This window comes from Mobula hypostoma, chromosome X2, assembly GCF_963921235.1.
Source record: "Mobula hypostoma chromosome X2, sMobHyp1.1, whole genome shotgun sequence".
Classification (NCBI taxonomy): Eukaryota; Metazoa; Chordata; class Chondrichthyes; order Myliobatiformes; family Myliobatidae; genus Mobula; species Mobula hypostoma.
In genome coordinates this window covers 23,776,584-23,797,201 of record NC_086129.1, presented here as the reverse complement: position 1 = coordinate 23,797,201, position 20,618 = coordinate 23,776,584, and the positions used below count along the sequence as shown (strand labels likewise).

The following is a 20,618-nucleotide window of genomic DNA, read 5'->3' as shown; positions in this document are numbered from 1 at the left end:
TTGGACTGAGTTAATTCTAAAGGGTGGGAGGGCCGAGATAATCAAAGCAGCCGGTGATGTTCAGCAGTGATGGGACAAGAAGTCCAAGTTCACTGCCCCTAATTCTAACAAGTTTCTTCAGGCAGGTATTTAAAATTCATTTAAGGGTCCATCCATGTTCGTCCATCGTCGTCGTCGATGATGACCTCGACACCATTGATGGTGCCAAGACTAGTGCATGATTTGGATTTAAGTGAGGGAGAGTTGCGCAGCGTCAGCCTCACTCTCTCTTCCCACTTCCCATCTGGATCCAGTGTCAAGACAGAGTCGAGACAGCTGGAGATGGGACTAGGCGCGGTGGATGACCAGGACGTCTTCTGTGTCTTGTCGTGCTCTACGCGTTCCACAACGCTTGCAGAGACGGCCTTCTCGACCATTGGACCTTCCATTGGTCTCGTCCGCTCAATCCGCCGGAGTCTGTCTTCACATTGTGGGATAGACAACTCCCTATCTCACCGAGGGTTTGAGACCCGTCAGCTACCCTCACCTGGTTTAGCCGGCTTGTTGAAGCCGTTGCCCGGAGTGTGGCCGCTGTCGTATGCAAACAGATACGGGGAGCCACAGGTGTGAGCTGAGTGCCAGGTGGGGACCAAAGCTGGGCTAACCACCTGGAAAAGGACACGACATGTTCCCCCACCAGAGGTGCTCCCCCTCCCTGACACCCCATACACACCCATCTAAGGGTAGGGAAATTGCAAAACATAGGCTTCCAATCTTCACAAACAATTGTAATGAAAATTATTTCCAATTTTCAGGTTCTTTGACTTATACACTGAATAAATTATTTGTATAATCATGTCACTATAGCTCGGAAATAGTAAGGCACATCTAAATCTCCTCTGGCTCACTTCTCCTCCACAGAGTGAGATGTCTTTGTACTCAGATCAACAGTTGAGTTATACAGATCAATTACGTGAACAGGACTTCCAGAAGATCAGGCACTTAATTTGACATACTTAGGAAAACAGGCATAGTAGATAGGGAGAAACGATAGCTAACATTTGTAAGTCTGGGATGGATACAGTGTAACAATTGGACACATTATCGTGAGAGATGTTAAGAAATGATTCTGTGTGCAAAGGGTAGTATAAGATTCTCCTTGCTCTATCATAATAGGAGAAAACTATCAGTCCAGATAAAGGCTCTCAACCCAAAACATTGACTGTCCACTTCCCTCCATTGGTGCTCCCTGACCTGCTGAGTTCCTTTGGCTTTTGTGTGTGTTGCTCCAGTTTCCAGCACCTGCAGACCCCTGCGTCTCAGGAAAATTATGGAAATTTCTATAGTTTATTTGTCTTAGAGACACAACGCAGAACAGGCCCTTGCAGCCCAACCCAGCAACCCAACTATTTAACAGTAGCCTAATTACAGGACAATTTATAATGACAAATTAACCTACTCACCAGTAGGTCTTTGGACTGTGGGAGTAAACCAGAGCACCCAGACAAAACCTACGCGGTCACGGGGAGAACGTACAAACTCATTACAAATGGTGTTGGAATTGAAATCCAAACTCTGACACCCTAAGCTGTAGAATAGGGATCACCTACCTGTTGATCGCGATCGACTGGTCGATCTTTGACACTTTCCCAGTCGATCCCAAAGAAAAATCAAAAATAAATACACAAATACTGTTGTAATGTGAGCATTATAAAAGTAAGTAATACTAATTAGGATAATGGTAATATAGCAATATTTTCACTAAAAAGCTGTTTGTAAAGAGAGATTGTTTCCGGGTTGCGGGGGTTTAGTTCTGTTCCTTCTGCCCAATGCGCATGTGTACAAGATAATAAGAGGAACAGAGTGGATAGCCAGCGCCTCTTCCCCAGGGCACCACTGCTCAGTACAAGAGGACATGGCTTTAAGGTAAGGGGTGGGAAGTTCAAGGGGGATATTAGAGGAAGGTTTTTTACTCAGAGAGTGGTTGGTGCGTGGAATGCACTGCCTGAGTCAGTGGTGGAGGCAGATACACTAGTGAAGTTTAAGAGACTACTAGACAGGTATATGGAGGAATTTAAGGTGGGATGTTATATGGGAGGCAGGGTTTGAGGGTCGGCACAACATTGTGGGCCAAAGTACTGTGCTGTACTGTTCTTTGTTCTATGTTCTATGTGTGTAGTTCCCCCGCCAGGCACCGCATTTTCAGCGTAGCCTGTGCTGCATCAAAGTGACCAATCAGATTAAGGATAAGAGTACAGACTGTTGCAAACATCAATATACGGCAGTGTCCCCAACCTCTGGGCCACGAAGCATGCAGGGGTGCCGCGGTAGTCGGGATGCACACAGCACATCTTTAAGGAAAAAAAGCCAAAAGAAACAAGCTAATTAATGAGGTGAATGTCGGCTCAGATCAGAGGCAACACAATCGGCACTCGCTCGTGATATCTTGATAGCATGGCGGGGGCTCCACGAAAGAAGGCGAAAAAGTACAAATTCCATCCAGAATGGGAAGAGGAATTTCTATTTACCTTGGTGAAAGACAAGTGTGTATGTATGTTGTGCCACCAAACATAAGCACTGACTAAAAGAGGGAATCTGGAGCAGCACCACAACACCAACCACCAGGAATTTAAAGACACCTACCCCACAAAGAGCGCAATTCGTGCCAGGAAAGCTGAGGAGCTGAAATCGGGGTTGAAGGCCCAGCAATCGTTTTTCACAAATCATGCTGCTCAAAATAAGGCTGCTATTGAAGCATCATTTTGTGTAAGTCACCTTTTGGCTAAACACAAGAAGCCTTTTACAAATGAAGATTTATTCAAGGAAGCAATGGTCATTACCGCAGAGACTGTTTTTAATGACTTTAAAAACAAAAACATCGCAACCACAATACATAATATACCGCTTGGCCCTGCAACAGTGACAAGGAGGGGGTAGAATCACTGTCAGAGGACGTGGATCAACTTGTCACTCTGTGAATATTTTTCACTACAGTTCGATGAATCCCTGGATGTAATGCAAACAGCTCAGCTTGTTGTATTTGTCAGAATGGCTTTCCAGGATTTTACAACAAAGGAAGACTTCCTCGCTCTTTTGCAATTAAAGGAAAGAATGAGAGGTGAGGATATTTACAATGAGTTTAAAAAATATGTCCATGAAAATGACATCCCCATTCATAAACTGGTAGCAATTACTCCTGATGGGGCCGAGCAATGCGCAGTGTGTTTTATAGCAATAAAAGTCAGTGCGTACTTCAGGTTAACTTATCTAGTTTTATAGCACTGAAAGTCAGTGCCTACTTCGGGTCACTACTATGTGAAATTGCATTTTCACAGATGAAAATTATTAAATCTAAGTACAGGAGCTGACTTACTAACAGACACCTCTCTAGGATTGCCAACTTTCTCACTCCCAAATAACAGACAAAAGTAGCAGTCAAATCCCAGGACATTTTGTCACAATGGTGGGGCATTGGGAGTAAGGGTGGACCCAAATGCAAGACACATCTTGTGAGGTTACTTCGATTTAGTTTACTGTTCGATACCAGGAGACAAGGCAGAAGCAGGAGGAGCAAACTGGACAAGTACTCAGGACTACGACTAGGCCGGACCAAGGGTCTGGGCTTGGACTCGGAATCAGCTCCCAGAACTAGAGGAGACATGAAGAGGCTAGGGTATGGACTCCGAGCTGGAGACTGGACAAGGACCTAGTACCTGGGTCTTACCTCGGGCTCAGACCCAGAACCAGGCAAGGACATGACATGGGCTAGGGAGAGGAGGAACATGGAAACACAGAGCCTTGGTCTCAGGGAGCAGGTACATGGAACCATGGACACATACACAGAACAGAGAGTCGGGACCCCTCCTTGGGTACAGGACATAGGGCCGGGACTCATGACCCTCCGCAGGGCAACAGCAAGACAGCCAGACTTACCCCACGGAGGCAAGGACAAGACAAGACATGACTCCCCAGGGGGCAATGGCAAGACGGCCAGACTTGCCCCACAGAGGCAAGGACAAGACAAAACAAGACCAACACAAAAGAACCCCAGACAGTACCTATCTAGCTCTGGCAATGGAACTAGACCGAAGTGCAGGTGGGGGCTACAGACGAGGGCTGGAGGCAAGAGGGGCAGAGAACAGATTCAGACCAGGGGGTAGGACAGGAATCACAGAATGCCAGGGCCAGGACTTGACTAGGTACTTGGAGGCCACCAGGGCCAGGACTTGACTTGGTACTCAGAGACTGCCAGGGCAGGACTTGTACTTGGACGTGGTACTTGGATGCCACCGGAGCCAGGACCTGGACATGGTACTTGGATACCGCCAGAGCCAGGACTTGGACATCGTACTTCAATGCTGCCAGAGCCAGGACTTGGATGTGGTACTTGGAACTTCCGGGTAGTGACGAGTTCTAGACTCGGCCCAGGAACAGTAAACAGCAGCTCCTGATTCTCTCCGGCAGGTTAACTGATGGACCCACCTCGATGAGGAAACTTTGCAGGCTCGCTTTGGCAAGGTAATTGGACAGGGTTGCTCCGGTGCGGAAGGGCGAATTACTGGCACTCACTTCGGCAAAGACTAGGCTTGCTCCGGCCAGATGACATTGGCACACCGTACCTTTAATGACTTCGCAGATGCTCCCACGCCGAACGGCTGAAAGCTGGAGACTATAAACTACCGGTTCAGCCGAGCATTAATTGCCTCTAATCACCAAAGTCGAGGGACACGGGTAAACAGGGAATCAACGGTCCGGATCGTAACATAAACAAGGTAAATTTAAAGAGACCCCGATCCGGACCATGACACATTTGTGTTTACCCCGAGACCATGAAGCCTTGCGCAGGCACCTGTGTGCGCATGCGAGATGTGCCGATTTTTTTTCACGAATCGGTTTTGGTTTAATTTTCATTATTTCTACTTTATATTGGCTGTGTATTTATCATATCATTCCTGCTTTTACTATATGTTACTGTTATTTTAGGTTTTATGTGTTACTTAGTATGATTTGGTAGGTTATTTTTTTGGGTCTGGGAACGCTCAAAATTTTTTTCCATATAAATTAATGGTAATTGCTTCTTCGGCATGAAGCATTTTGGCAAGAAAGGTTTCATAGGAACGTTCTACCTTAGCGGGGGAAATAAGGGACAGTTGGCAACCCTACATCTCACAGACTGTCTCAGACTGGCTGTCTGTAGTTATGAGTCAAATTTCAGGGAACCAGCAGAAGGTATTCAGCCCCAGTCATCACATTGAGCATGACAGTCAATTTTTACTGATTTATTTTTCGTGTTGAAATAAAATTAAATAATGAAACTTAGAATTAAAGGTGTGAAGTATTTTAATATTCTTAAAAAAAGACAGCTATGGCCTGTTTGATATGCTAGTTACAGTGTTTTCTTGTTTGAATTAATTTGAAGGTTTGACAAAAGTATTTTGTGTAATTCAAATACAATTCGCCCAAATAAAAGGCCTCAAATTGGAAATACAATCTGAGCTGTGTTTTCTCTAAACGATTTAGCAGGTAGATCTTGCCTTTCACTGAGTTCGAGGTAGATGATCTTGGGCTTCAAGAGGTTGGTAACCACTACTGTAGAAGCTTCGCGCAAACCACAGTGCTGCCACAACGTGTGAAGACAAGAAAGGATATTTCCTGTCAGAAGCAGCTGGCTATCGGGTCCTAGGTTTAAGTGAAGAAGGACTGATGGGGTCATCAGAATGGACCAAAAAGGAGCACATCAAAATGGTGGCAATATCTAATTCTAATTCTCCAAGAGGCCATTCTTTACTCTGCTCAAACAGAAATTAATCTGGTGTGGTAAACAGGAAGAGAGACAATTTCTCCTGACTTTGAGGTCACTCAGTTTGCAACTGAGCTCCATTCACAGTCCCATGTTCCTAGCATGAGCATGAGGAACTTTCATCCCTTGACCGAACCATTAAAGATTTAAACTTTGCAGAGGGAGCGTTGCTCAGAGTTCTGTATTCGGTATTTAATGGGCTGGGGATACACATGAGTTTGCCATGATACTGAAATTAGAGTAAAGTTCCGGTAATCCATCATCCAATTATGTGGAAACCTCAATGATTTGCATCACCAGAGTTGTTTGTCATGCTCCTTCCAACTTGACAAATCCTTGGTTTCCACACTCCCTTCAACTCTCTTTAAACTTTATTTCCTGCAACTTTAAGTTTAACAAATTCATTGGAAAAGTTTTTATAATACTGGGTAAGATTTTAAAAAAGAGTATTAAAAGTATGTTGGGGAATTCCAACATCCAATAATACAGAAAATCAACAAGTCCAGCATCATCAAAGCCCAGAGAATGCCAATTTTTTTTTCCAATCACAAATCACATCCAAATACCAAGTCAAAAATGCCAGAATTAAGTCTGAAGTCACAAGAAAAACAAACACTCAGTACTTCACATCACAGGGAATAAATGACGCGTGCCTTTTCCAGCAGGCCTCATGTTTTGAGCACCTATGGACCATTCAAATGTCAAGTGCCAATACAAAATGGTGACGCTCAAATTTTAAGGTTACAATAAAATCAACGTTTATTCAGTCTGCAGCTGATACACTGAGGTGAACAGTGGATTTACCCCAGGACAATGGTAGACCATCCACCAGGTGGGACTCTCTTGCGCCTTACTGGTTCAGTTTGAGCAGACTGTACTGGCCCAGGCACACATTCTCCTTTCTTTCCCTGGGCTTCCATTTGGTTTTCAGTTTCGGAGGAACCTGGGCTATTTTCACCTTCCCCAGTTGCGATATCCGGAGTTTTGGGAGGTATTTCCACAACGTCAAAGATGCCACTTGCCTTGCCACCAGGAGGATTTCTCCGTTGCTTTCGTTCAGGTGTTTCAGTGGTAGCTGCCTGAAAGATACCACTACTTTTTCCACCTGGCGGGTTCCTTCTTCTAGGCACAGGTTGACTTTGCAATGGTGGCCCGAAGGTATTGGATGCGGTTTTGCTTGGACGGGAATGCACTGGTTTGGCATTTTCCTCCAGCCCCAATGAGATACTGGATTCACCACCTGGAGGCTGCATCACCCTGGAACTGCTGCGATCCTTGGAGTCCAGGTCTTGGTTGGTGGTTGTCTTGCTCATGTCTTCCGATCCGCAGATGAGATACCAAACTATTGATAGGTATAATAACCACCAGGTTATTACGTACATTTAGGCTGCTATTGATACAGTACCCAAAGGAGTCCTGTAGAGGTTACATCTGATGATGCTATGCCATTGTTACACTTCATGATGTCAGCAAACATCACAATGAACTCAAGACCTGCTTAAGGTGTGTGCAAGTAAACAGGCTGTCTGTTCACCAAAGACCAGGAGGGAGGGAAGATCATGATTGTTACAACATGGTTAATTTACCTTTTCGGGCAAACGACATATGATTGGATAGTATCATTCATCGTAAAACAAACATCAGGTAGATTCGCATCCTTCAGAAAAGGCAAGAATGATCAGTTATATTTTTAGTCTGAGAATGTATTTGTATTATTCTGTACTCTTTCAGGTTTATAACTGAATTTTGATTATCTTATTAAGACGGGGCTTATGACAGACTATAAACAACACACCAAGTATGCAATCTTTACTCAGTCTAAAGCAAGGAATGAAATGAAATGGAAACCACTATACTGAGAGAATCTGGCACTAAAATCCAACAAATTGGCAAGTGCACCAACTCCATATTAGTGAGCTTTAAAGGACAGAGTAAAGCAATCAAGGAGGAACTGCTCAAGTCCACAATACACTGAGGCATGTTTTGAAATTGAATTCAGCAAAGTTAGGAAGAAATGGATTAGATACTCATGCTGGAGGAACTCAGCAGGTCAGGCAGCATCTATGGACATGAATAAACAGCCGACATTTTGGGCCGAGACCCTTCATCAGGACTGGAAAGGGAGGGAGAAGAAGCCAGAATAAGAAAGTGGGGTGGAGGAGAATGAGAAAAGGCTAGAAGATCATAGGTGAAACCAGGTGGGAGGGGGAGGGGTATGAAGTAAGTAGCTGGGAGGTGACAGGTAGATAAGGTAAGGGTCTGGAGAAGATGGAGATAGGAGAGTCTGATAGGAATGCAGAGAGGAACATGGGAGAAAGGGAAGGAGGGCACCAGGGGGAGATGATAGGGAGGTCATGGGAAGAGAAAAGGTAAGGGGTTGGGGGAAGAGTGGGGAATTAAGGGAGAGGGAAGAGGGAGGGGAAAAATTACCGAATGTTGGAGAAACCTATTTTCATGCCATCAGGTTCAAAGTTGAAAAGGTCATAGTAAAATTTATTATCGGAGTACATACATGTCACCACATACAACTCTAAGATTATTTTTTTCTGTGGGCAGACTTAGCAAATCTATAAAACAGTAACTGTAAAAACAGGATCAATGGACAACAAACTGTGCAAATGCAGATATAAATAAATAGCAATAATTAATGAGCATGAAATAACAACATAAATGAGTATTTAAGTGAATATAGATACCCCTTTTGTACAAGAGCCTGATGGTTGAGAGGTAGTAACCGTTCTTGAATCTGGAGGTGTAAGTCCTGAGGAATCTGTATTTCCCTCCTGATGGCAGGAAGTAAGGACCTTTGATAATAGACGCTGCTTTTCTACGGCAATGTTTCATGGCAGATGTGTTCAATGGTTGGGAGGGTTTTACTCAAGATATACTGGGCCAAATTAAAGGCATTCGTGTTCCCATACCAGGCTGTAATACAGCCAGTCAGCACACTTTCCACCACACATCTATAGAAGTTTGCCAATGTTTTTGACGACATGCCAAACCTCCACAAACTCCTGAGGAAGTAGGGGTGCTGTCGTGCTTGCTTTACAATAACATTTATATGATGAGTCTAGGACAGGTCCTCTGAGATAGTGACACCCAGGAACTTAGAGTTACTGACCCTCTCCTCCTCTAATCCTCAGATGATTATTGGCTCATCGGCCTCTGGTTTCCCTTTCCTGAAGTCTACAATCAGTTCCTTGGTCTTATTGACATTGACTGAGAGGTTGTTGTTATTACACCACTCAGACAAATTTTCAATCCTGTGTGTTGATTCATCACCCCCTTAGATACAGCCCACAACAGTGGTATCATCAGCAAACCTGTATATGGTTTGGAGTCGTACTGAGCCTCACAGTCATAGGTGTAGAGTGAGTAGAGTGAGCACAGTGAGTAGGTTGCGGACTACCCAGACAAAATATGAAGTGTTGCTCCTCAAACCTGATAACGGGCCTCATCATGACAGTACAGGATCCCGCGGACAGACATGTCAGAACGGTTGGCCACGGGGAAACCCTGCTTGTTGCAGGTGGAATGAAGGTGCTCAAGAAAGCGGTGCCCCCAATCTATGTTGGGTCTCACCAATATAGAGGATACCATTTCAGAAGCACGGATACAGTAGACTTCTTTAATGCCCAGGACCCCTACCATTAACCAAGGGGTTCATGGACCCCAGGTTTGGAACCCCTGCAGTAGACGATCCAAACCGATTTGCAGGTGAAGTGTTCCCTCATGTGGGTGAGGGCAGCATCAATAGTGGAGGAAGGGAAACCCTGCTCTTTGAAGAAGGAGGACATCTATGATGTCCTGGAAAGGAAAGCCTCATCCTGGGAACAGATGTGGTGAATATGAAGCAACCGACAAAATGGTGCCACAAATGAAAAAAGATCTAATGCTTTCCTGGCATATACGACAAATAAACTCTTCGTGGGCTTCTTGTACGTGGCTAGAAGCCCAAGAAGAGTTTATTCGGTGTCACAGATATTCCCTTTGTCCTACCTATTCCTCCCAATCCTCGCTGCAACTTCAAACTATGTTTTCTCACATTTCCAGTCCCGGTGAAGGGTTTTTGACATGAACTATTGACTCCATTTCCCATTCCACTGATGCTGCCTGACCTGCTGACTGATTCCTGCATTTTCAGTTATTAATTCACATTTTCAGCTTCTGCAGTGTTTTTTTTTATTTTCGATCATTGTCTGTGAAACTCAGCAAAAATTAATTTTAAAATGCACCTTTTAAATGCAAGGCAAATATTTGCACTCCATGCAAGTATGATGGTTTGCAAATGTTTAAAGAAAAGCATCTCACCTGAAGTTCTCATTCCAAAACAGCTATTAAATCAAGACTTGGTAAATACACTGACTGCATGCTCACTTAAGGTATTTGTCAAATGAGTTAGAGGCAACGTGAAAAGAATTTATTTTCATTGTTATCTGGAATGCATGTGGCAGATACACTTAATGCCAACTATCATTCGGGATTTGGATAGACATGGGGAGGAAGCAATTACAGCACAATGAAGAAACAGCAAGGAAATGGATCAAGTTGAAATATTGGCCAACTCTTTCAAAGAGCAAGCACAGGCTTGATACCTACTTTCTTTGCTCTGTACCCATTGAAAAATGGGAAAAAATTCTTCAATAGACAATAGACAATAGGTGCAGGAGTAGACCATTCGGCCCTTCGAGCCAGCACCGCCATTCACTGTGATCATGGCTGATCATCCACAATCAGTATCCAGTTCCTGGCTTATCCCCATAACCTTTGATTCCGCTCTCTTTAAGAGCTGTATCCATCTCTTTCTTAAAAGCATCCAGAGACCTGGCCTCCACAGCCTTCTGGGGCAGAGCATTCCATATATCCACCACTCTCTGGGTGAAAAAGTTTTTCCTCAACTCCGTTCTAAATGGCCTACCCCTTATTCTTAAACTATGGCCTCTGGTTCTGGACTCACCCATCAGCAGGAACATGCTTCCTGCCTCCAGCGTATCCAATCCCTTAATAATCTTATATGTTTCAATAAGATCCCCTCTCAGCCTTCCAAATTCCAGAGTATACAAGCCCAGTCGCTCCAATCTTTCGACATATGACAGTCCCGCCATCCCGGGAATTAACCTTGTGAACCTACGCTGCACTCCCTCAATAGCAAGAATGTCCTTCCTCAAATTTGGAGACCAAAACTGCATACAGTACTCCAGGTGTGGTCTCACCAGGGCCCTGTACAGCTGCAGAAGGACCCCTTTGCTCTTATACTCAATTCCGTTTGTTATGAAGGCCAGCATGCCATTAGCTTTCTTCACTGCCTGCTGTACTTGCATGCTTGCTTTCAGTGACTGATGTACAAGAACACCTAGATCTCGTTGTGCTTCCCCTTTTCCTAACTTGACTCCATTTAGTTAATAATCTGCCTTCCCGTTCTTACCACCAAAGTGGATAACCTCACATTTATCCACATTAAACTGCATCTGCCATGCATCTGCCCACTCACCCAGCCTGTCCAAGTCAGCCTGCATTCTCATAACATCCCCCCTCACATTTCACACTGCCACCCAGCTTTGTGTCATCGGCAAATTTGCTAATGTTACTTTTAATTCCCTCATCTAAATCATTAATATATATTGTAAACAGCTGCAGTCCCAGCACTGAACCTTGCGGTACCCCACTGGTCACCGCCTGCCATTCCGAAAGGGACCCGTTAATCGCTACTCTTTGTTTTCTGTCAGCCAGCCAATTTTCAATCCATGTCAGTACTCTGCCCCCAATACCATGTGCCCTAATTTTGCACACTAATCTCCTATGTGGGACTTTATCAAAGGCTTTCTGAAATTCCAGGTACACTACATCCACTGGCTCTCCCTTGTCCATTTTCATAGTTACATCCTCAAAAAATTCCAGAAGATGAGTCAAGCACGACTTCCCCTTCGTAAATCCATGCTGACTCGGACCAATCCTGTTACTGCTATCCAGATGTGTCGTAATTTCATCTTTTATAATTGACTCCAGCATCTTTCCCACCACCGACGTCAGGCTAACCGTTCTATAATTCCCTGTTTTCTCTCTTCCTCCCTTCTTGAAGAGAGGGACAACATTAGCCACCCTCCAATCCACAGGAACTGATCCTGAATCTATAGAACATTGGAAAATGATTACCAATGCGTCCACCATTTCTAAAGCCACCTTCTTAAGTACCCTGGGATGCAGAACATCAGGTCCTGGGGACTTATCAGCCTTCAGACCCAACAGCCTATCCAACACCATTTCCTGCCTAATATAAATTTTCTTCAATTCATCCATTACCCTAGGTCCTTTGGCCACTATTACATCTGAGAGATTGCTTGTGTCTTCCCAAGTGAAGACAGATCCAAAGTACCTGTTCAACTCATCTGCCATTTCCTTGTTCCCCATAATAAATTCACCCGCTTCTGTCTTCAAGGGCCCAATTTTGGTCTTAACTATTTTTTTCCTTTTCACATACCTAAAGAAGCTTTTACTATCCTCCTTTATATTCTTGGCTAGTTTACCTTCGTACCTCATTTTTTCTCTGTGTATTCCCTTTTTAGTTACCTTCTGTTGCTCTTTAAAAGTTTCCCGATCCTCTGGCTTCCCACTCGTCTTTGCTATGTTATACTTCTTCTCTTTTATTTTTATACTGTCCATTACTTCCCTTGTCAGCCACGGCCTCCCCTTACTCCCCTTCGGATCTTTCTTCCTCTTTGGAATGAACTGATCCTGCACCTTCCGCATTATTCCCAGAAACACTTGCCATTGCTTTTCCACTGTCATCCCTGCTAGGGTATTGTTCCATTGAACTTTGGCCAGCTCCTCCCTCATAGCACCATAGTTCCCTTTGTTCAACTGTAATACTCACACTTCCGAGTTTCCCTTCTCCCTCTCAAATTGTGGATTAAAACTTATCATATTATGGTCACTACCTCCTAATGGCTCCTTTACCGCGAGGTCCCTGATCAGATCCGGTTCCTTGCACAACTCTAAATCTAGAATTGCGTTCTCTCTGGTAGGCTCCAGTACAAGCTGTTCTGAGAATCCATCTCGGAGGGACTCCACAAACTCCCTTTCTCGGGGTCCAGTACCGACCTGATTCCTCCAGTCTACCTGCATGTTGAAGTCCCCCATAACAACTGTAGCATTACCTTTGCGACATCCCAATTTTAACTCTTGATTCAACTTACACCCTACATCCAGACTACTGTTTGGGGGCCTGTAGATAACTCCCATTAGGGTCTTTCTACCCTTAGAATTTCTCAGTTCTATCCACACTGACTCTACGTCTCCTGATTCTATGTCCCCCCTCGCAAGGGACTGAATATCATTCCTCACCAACAGAGCCACCCCACCCCCTCTAACCAATTAGTTAACTCATCCTCTATATGTGCTAAACATGTGTTGATACAGTTTAAAGTAGTGCACAGGGTTCATATGTCCAAAGATAAATTATCTCGTTATTACTCTTATATAAATCCTATATGAGATAAATGTCATTCCGAGATAGCTTCTTTGACTCACATGTTTTGGTCATGTCCTTTGTTGAAAAAATATTGGAAAGATATTTTTGATATTATTTCAATGGTTTTGACTATAGACTTACAACCTCACCAAATTACTGCTATTTTTGGGTTACCAATGATAGAATCAAATCATTTAACCTCTTCAGCTCATTGGATGATTGCATTTCTTACTTTAATGGCTAGAAGATCCATTTTGCTGAATTGGAAAGAGATTAATCCTCCTACCACATTTCATTGGTTTTCTCAAACTATGCTGTGTTTAAATATGGAAAAAAAATAGAAGAGTTGTTTATGATCCCTCTATTAAATTCGAAAAGACTTGGAGGCCATTTATTCAACATTTTCATATGACGTAATTTGACCTTTTCCAAACTTATTTTATTTCTTTGTAATATTGGTTGAGAGGAACGGAGTCGTCGACACTAAGGTTTTCTTTTCTCCCATTTTTTACGATGTTACAAAACAGTTCATGTCTTTTTTTTTGTTCAGCTGATTAATTCTGTTTAGATTAGTTTTATTTTTGGAGAGGTTGTAATATTTTTTCCTTCTTCATGATTTTTTTTAGATAGTTTTCTTTGTTACATATTGCTCATTTGTATCCTATATGATTGGGAGTTCTATCATTTAAGTGCCAACTGGCTTTATAATCACTTATGCTAATTATAACAATGTATCCCAATAACTTTGTACCATTAATATGTTATGTTTATTTTTATGAAACTAATAAAAAGATTGAAAAGAAAGAACTCTTTCGAAGAGCCAGCACAGGCATGATATCTACTTTCTTTGCTCTATCGGACAACAATTCTATGATTATATATTGCAATTAATGATTCTCCTACATACATCGATTAAGTACGCTTTCAGCAAGTTAATAATCCCTGAATATATACCACCTCAGTGTACTGCAAGTTCAATTTTCAGTAAAAAAATGCCAACTTCTCATTCACTGTGCATAGCAAGCCCTTTAATCTTGCTTTAGAGTTGTGTTAAAATATAACTTCTTAATTATGCATTCATACCTATAGGTGTAAATAACGATAATGACAAACCCACAGGGATTGCAGCATATATAGACAAGGATATAATAGCTGATCAATGGGCTAGTTATTCCACCATGTCAAATGATACGGTAGTTATAAATAAATGGAAATCGATTTTGAATGACAGAGAAAAGATGTTTTGCAGCCATTCAGACTTTTTTTTTCAGTAATTTATTTTTTGGGGGAGTTGATTTTCACCGGCATATCCACCATTTTACCATCTACCATTTCAGAGAGACACTGAAAGTAGTGCATATAGAAGTGTTTTATTCACAAAAACAAGCAGCAGGCATCATATTGAGACACTCTTGGAGAAAGAGGCCTCCTGACCCAATATTCCATGACAGTTTTATATGTTAAAGATCAAAGATAACAGCAGGACAATTCTACAGTTACAATGTATCTACAATGCTTCATTTGAATTACATATACAAACCCTATTTCCAGAAAAGTTGGGATATTTTTCAAAATGCAATAAAAACAAAAATCTGTGATATGTTAATTCACGTGAACCTTTATTTAACTGACAAAAGTACAAAGAAAAGATTTTCAGTAGTTTTACTGACCAACTTAATTGTATTTTGTAAATATACACAAATTTAGAATTTGATGGGCTGCAACACACTCAACAAAAGTTGGGACAGAGGCATGTTTACCATTGTGTTACATCACCTTTCCTTTTAATAACTCTTTTTAATCGTTTTGGAACTGATACTAATTGTAGTAGATTTGCAATTGGAAGTTTTGTCCATTCTTGCTTGATATAAGACTTCAGCTGCTCAACAGTCCGTGGCCTCCGTTGTCTGATTCTCCTCTTCATGATGCGCCATACATTTTCAATAGGAGATAGATCTGGACTGGCAGCAGGCCAGTCAAGCACACGCACTCTGTGTCTACAAAGTCACGCTGTTGTAGCCCATGCAGAATGTGGTCTGGCATTGTCCTGCTGAAATAAGCATGGACGTCCCGGGAAGAGATGTTGCCTTGATGGCAACATATGACTCTCTAAAATCCTAATATATGCCTCAGAGTCAATGGTAACTTCACATACATGCAACTCACCCATGCCCTGGGCACTGATGCACCCCCATACCATCACAGATGCTGGCTTTTGCACCTTTCGCTGATAACAATCTGGATGGTCGTTTTCATCTTTGGCACGGAGAACTCGACGCCCGTTTTTTCCGAAAACTAGCTGAAATGTGGACTCATCTGACCACAGCACACGGTTCCACAGTCTTTCGGTGTATCTGAGATGAGCTCGGGCCTAGAGAACTCGCCGGCGTTTCTGCATAGAGTTGATGTATGGCTTCCTCCTTGCGTAATACAGTTTCAAGTTGCATTTCTAGATGCAGCGACAGATTGTGTTGAGTGACAATGGTTTTCCGAAGTACTCCCGAGCCCAGGTGGCTATAGTTGTCACAGTAGCATGACGGTTTCTTAGGCAGTGCCGCCTGAGGGCTCGAAGATCACGCGCATTCAGCAGTGGTTTCCGACCTTGCCCTTTATGCACTGAGATGTCTCTGAATTCTCTGTATCTTTTCACAATATTATGAACTGTAGATGTTGAAAGACCTAAATTCTCTGCAATCTTGTGTTGAGAAATGTTCCTTTTGAACTGACTAACAATTCTCTCACAAATTTTGGCACAGAGGGGTGAGCCACGACCCATCCTTGCTTGCAAAGACTGAGCCTTTGATGGACGCAACTTTTATACCCAGTCATGATACCTCACCTGCTACCAATTAGCCTGCTTAATCTGGAGTCTTCCAAACCAGTGTTACTTGAATATTCTGTGCACTTTTCAATCTTAATTTAACTCTGTCCCAACTTTTGTTGAGTGTGTTGCAGCCATCAAATTCTAAATTTGTGTATATTTACAAAATACAATTAAGTTGGTCAGTAAAACTATTGAAAATCTTTTCTTTGTACTTTTGTCAGTTAAATAAAGGTTCACGTGAATTAACATATCACAGATTTTTGTTTTTATTGCATTTTGGAAAATATCCCAACTTTCCTGGAAATGGGGTTTGTAGTTTTCAAACACCTCCTTCTTTGCACGCAGACTCCAGACACCCAAAATCAATGTTAGTCAGCATTGTCTGGTTTGCAATCAACTCCACTCTGCAGCTCCAGGAAAACTATTGGTCAGGGCTGCATTTTAAATTCAATTTACAATCCATGTTCATGTCTGAAAATTGCTTGCTGGTGAAATTAATATTTGCTATATACCCCAACTCCAGAGTACGCCCTAACACTAGAGGCAATGAAGAAATGGCAATATGTAACTTGAAAGAGTGTATACAGGTGCTGCTGATGTTTCTGTATGTATCCTGGCCAATGTATAATTTTTAGCTTAATGATCAACCTTTTTCAGGGAAGATCAAAGAGAAATATGGAGACCTGTATTAAAATCATACAGGATTATTATTTTCTCTTTCACAAACACGATGTCACATCCAAAGACACCTTTGTCAACCCTCAGTATACATGACAAAGCTACACACTGAATGCGGTGAATTCGCACTGGTGATGCCAATCCACCTTTGATGCCCAAATGGTGGATGGCTTATAAAGCTGAATTACTTGAGTGTACGACAGTTAACAATTGTTGATGTCTCGTGGGCAATTGTCTTATCCACAGGTACTGTACATCCTGAACCACAGCTAGTTCAGAAAATAATCAATCCTTTGTATGTTTGTTGGGAATTGAATAGATGAGCAAACTTTAGTCAGTGGGCTGAAAGACTTAAACAAAAGTCAGTAGCTGAGAAGAAGGTCAGAGGAAACTAACGAAAGGTGCAAGATCTTTGATAGAAGCTTTCCATAATATTTCTCCGAGAGTTGGTTCCACCCAAAACCATTTTCCTCCACTGCTTGATATGCTAAGTTTCAGATTCCAGTACCTACTGTCGCTTGTGTCTCCTCTTGATAAGAAATCCATCCAGAACTTTCACTTATTGCAGCTAAAGCTCATGCCACCTTCCCCTGTCTGGACAGGTCAACTTGCAGAGAACAGTAGGTGTAGCTTCGCGATCACTTCAGACCACATGTCATGCTTTGTCACACATCAAAGCACACGTCACATCATGGATGCTCTCTTCCCAAGGAGAGGGGAATTCATCTGCTTGTGAAGTCCTGCTAAGCAGAGTGGGGAAGCCAGAGTGCAAAAGCAAGCTGCGATATTTCGGACGCAGAGGCAGAGTTAAGGCAGCTGAACTGGCAATCCCAGTAGGCTACGGCAGATCTCACGGTAGACTAGTAGACTCTGTTGCCACCAAAGTAATTTGCATTGACTGGTTCTCTGACTTCCTAACCTGGCAACATCCTTTGCACACCAAGATATCCCAGGCATGTTTTAAAGTAGTCCTATCTGCAACAGAAGTATACAACTGTGGTTGTTACAAGGAAAACATAACAGAATCATCACACCACCAAGATTCAAGATTGAAGATTAAAATTTATTTATCATGTGTACATCGAAGCATACATACATACGTTGTTTGCGATAACAACCAACACGTCCGAGGGTGTGCTGGGACAGCCCGCGAATGACACCACACATTCCAGCACCAACATAGCATGCCGACAATGCCTGGCAGAACAACACAGAACACAGCAAGCAAAACAAGCCAGGTCTCCCTCCCACCCATGCACATACACAGTCCTTTAACCACAGAAAAGGTCTCCAGCCTCCAGTGGACTCGTAGAGATTTGTAAACTCAGCTCAGGCCAATGGGCCATGACTTCTGGACTTCCAGTTCACCCTTGGGCCTCGATCTTTGGCATCGATTCCAGGACACACCAATCATCAACCACAGGGCCTTGAACTCCGGACTCACTGATGACGGGACTCTGAACACTAGACCTTGAACTACGGCCACTTCAACTTGCGTACACTGTTGGTCATTGGAACTTGTTCCTCATGCCCGCACGGAAATCCGACTCCAGAACCTGCTGACAAGGGGTGGGGGAAGGGGTATGACCCTTGTCCACTCTCTGCTAACCCGGCATCTGACATTCGATCACCTCTACATTACTCGCCTTTGAACGCGAAGCAGAGACTTAGACTGGCCTGATCTCTAATTCCTCATTCCTGTCCCTAAACAGTACAAGCCCTTTGGAGCAACATTGTGAGCCGAGGGGCCTGTACTGTGCTGTAACATTAAAATAAAAACCCTAAGCTGATCCGTAAATCCACTCTCTGTCCCCAACACCATCCTTACAAACTTTAAAAAACAAATCTGAGCCACAACTCAACAGAGTTCACAGCTTGGTGCCATCTTGGATTATATAGTATCTAGAATCACCATTCTAAGCTTTTACAGCACCAACCTGACAATGCAGCACCTTGACTGGCTCATCAGCTCAGACGAGAGGTAAGAATTTCACCATCCAAAGCACCTTAACATCATCTCAGAAAGGGCCTTTGCCAATCACGCCCTACCTAAACTTTCCTCTTGCCTAATTATATGTTTCCTCAATCAGGGAAATTGTATGTTTCCTGCAACAAGAAATGTTCAGGAACAGTCATTACCCCTTAACCATCAGGCTCTTGAACCAAAGGGGATAACTTCACTCAACTTCATTTGCCCCATTATTGAAATGTTCCCATAGCCTATGGACTCAACTTCAAGGACTCTTCATCTCATGTTCTCAATATTTATTGTTTATTTATTTAGTTATTATTATTTCTTTCTTTTTGTATCTGCACAGCTTGTTGTCTTTTTCATGCTGGTTGAACACCCAGGCTGGTGCAATCTTTCATTGATTCTATTATAGTTATTATTCTATTATGGATTTACTGAATATGCCCACAGGAAAATGAATCTCAGGATTGTATATGGTGACATATATCTACTTTGATAATAAATTTACTTTGAACTTTGAACCTATCAATCTCTGCTTTAAATATGCTCAATGACTTCCACAGCCTTCCATGGCAATGAATTCCACAGATTCACCATCCTCTGGCTAAAGAAATTCCACCTCATTTCTGTTCTAAATGGGCGTCCCTCTATTACAAAATAATTCTCGTGAACTTCCTCTGGACCTCTTCAAGGCCAGCACATCTTTGATTAGATGGGGGCTCAAATACTCCAAGTGTGGTTTGACCAATGCCTTATAAAGCATCAGCATCATATCCTTGCTCTTACATTCTAGTCCTCTTGAAATGAATGTTAACATTACATTTGCCTTCCTTACCAATGACTCATCCTGCAAGTTAACCTTCAAGGAATTCTGCACAAGGACTGCAAAGTCTCTTTGCACCTGTCCGTTTTGAATTTCTTCCTCGTTTAGACAATAGTCTATGCCTTTATTTTTTCCGCCAAACTGCATGACCATATATCTCCCTGCGCTATATTCCATGTGCCACTTTGCCCATTCTCCCAATCTGCCCAGGTCCTTCTGCAGACTCCCTGCTTCCTCAATAATATCTGCACCTCCACCTATCTTCGTATTGTCCACAAACTTAGTGATAAACCCATCAATTCCATCATTCAAAACGATGTCATATTACATGAAAAGAAGAGGTCCCAAAACTGAATGTAACGGAACACCACTAGTCACTGGCAGCTAACCAGAAAAGGCCCCCTTTACTCCCGTACTTTGCCTCCTGCCAGTCACTCAATCTTCCGTCCATGCTAGTATCTTTCCTGTAACTTTCCACCTTGATAAAGCCACTAAATAATTATCATCAATAAATCACTTGTAGTAGCAGAGGAACCAACACACTGGACCACTGTTACACCACTATCAATAGTGTTTATCGCGCTATCCCACGCCCACACTTCAGAAAGACTGATAAGTCTGATCACCTGGCTGTGCTTCTATTCCCTGAGTATAGGCAAAGACTGAAGACTGCAGCACCAGTAGTGAGGACCAAGAAGGTAGGGACAAGGGAAGCACAGGAGCACTTATAACACTGCTTTGAATCAGTGGACTGGCATTCATCTTCCAATCTGGATAAGTATGCCATAGTTCTTAGCAACATCACTAAAACCGGTGTGGTTGAGTGTGTGCCCATGAAAACTTGTTGTACTTTCCCAAATCAAAAGCTGTGGATGAACTACAAGGTTAACCTTCTGCTGAGGGCTAGGTCTGTGGCATTTGAGTCTGGTAACCCAAGTCTGTGCAAGAAAACCAGGTACAACTTGATAAATGGTAAATGGTAGGGCATTGAAGAATGCAGTAGAACAGAAGGATCTAGGTTACTCACTCTTCCTTCAGTTAGTCCTGACGAAGGGTCTCGGCCTGAAACGTCGA

The 20,618-nt window shown here is 42.9% G+C and overlaps 1 protein-coding gene and 1 long non-coding RNA gene across 2 annotated transcripts in view; one reads left to right on the top strand and one right to left on the bottom strand.

Moving 5' to 3' along the window:
* The first annotated feature begins 2,896 nt into the window (after window positions 1-2,896).
* Window positions 2,897-20,618, top strand: part of LOC134340817 (uncharacterized) — a 49,560-nt gene continuing 31,838 nt past the window's right edge. The window contains exon 1 of the long non-coding RNA XR_010016644.1: window positions 2,897-4,497. This is a non-coding gene — a long non-coding RNA (uncharacterized LOC134340817). The remainder of the gene's footprint in view (window positions 4,498-20,618) is intronic.
* Window positions 6,580-7,092, bottom strand: LOC134340694 (jupiter microtubule associated homolog 2-like). The gene has a single exon (XM_063038154.1). It carries the CDS (start codon window positions 7,090-7,092, stop codon window positions 6,580-6,582), a length of 513 nt encoding a protein of 170 aa, XP_062894224.1.

Bases quoted from the DNA above. Each gene is read 5' to 3' on its own strand.
- LOC134340694 (XM_063038154.1), bottom strand. From the start codon at position 7,092: ATGAGCAAGACAACCACCAACCAAGACCTGGACTCCAAGGATCGCAGC.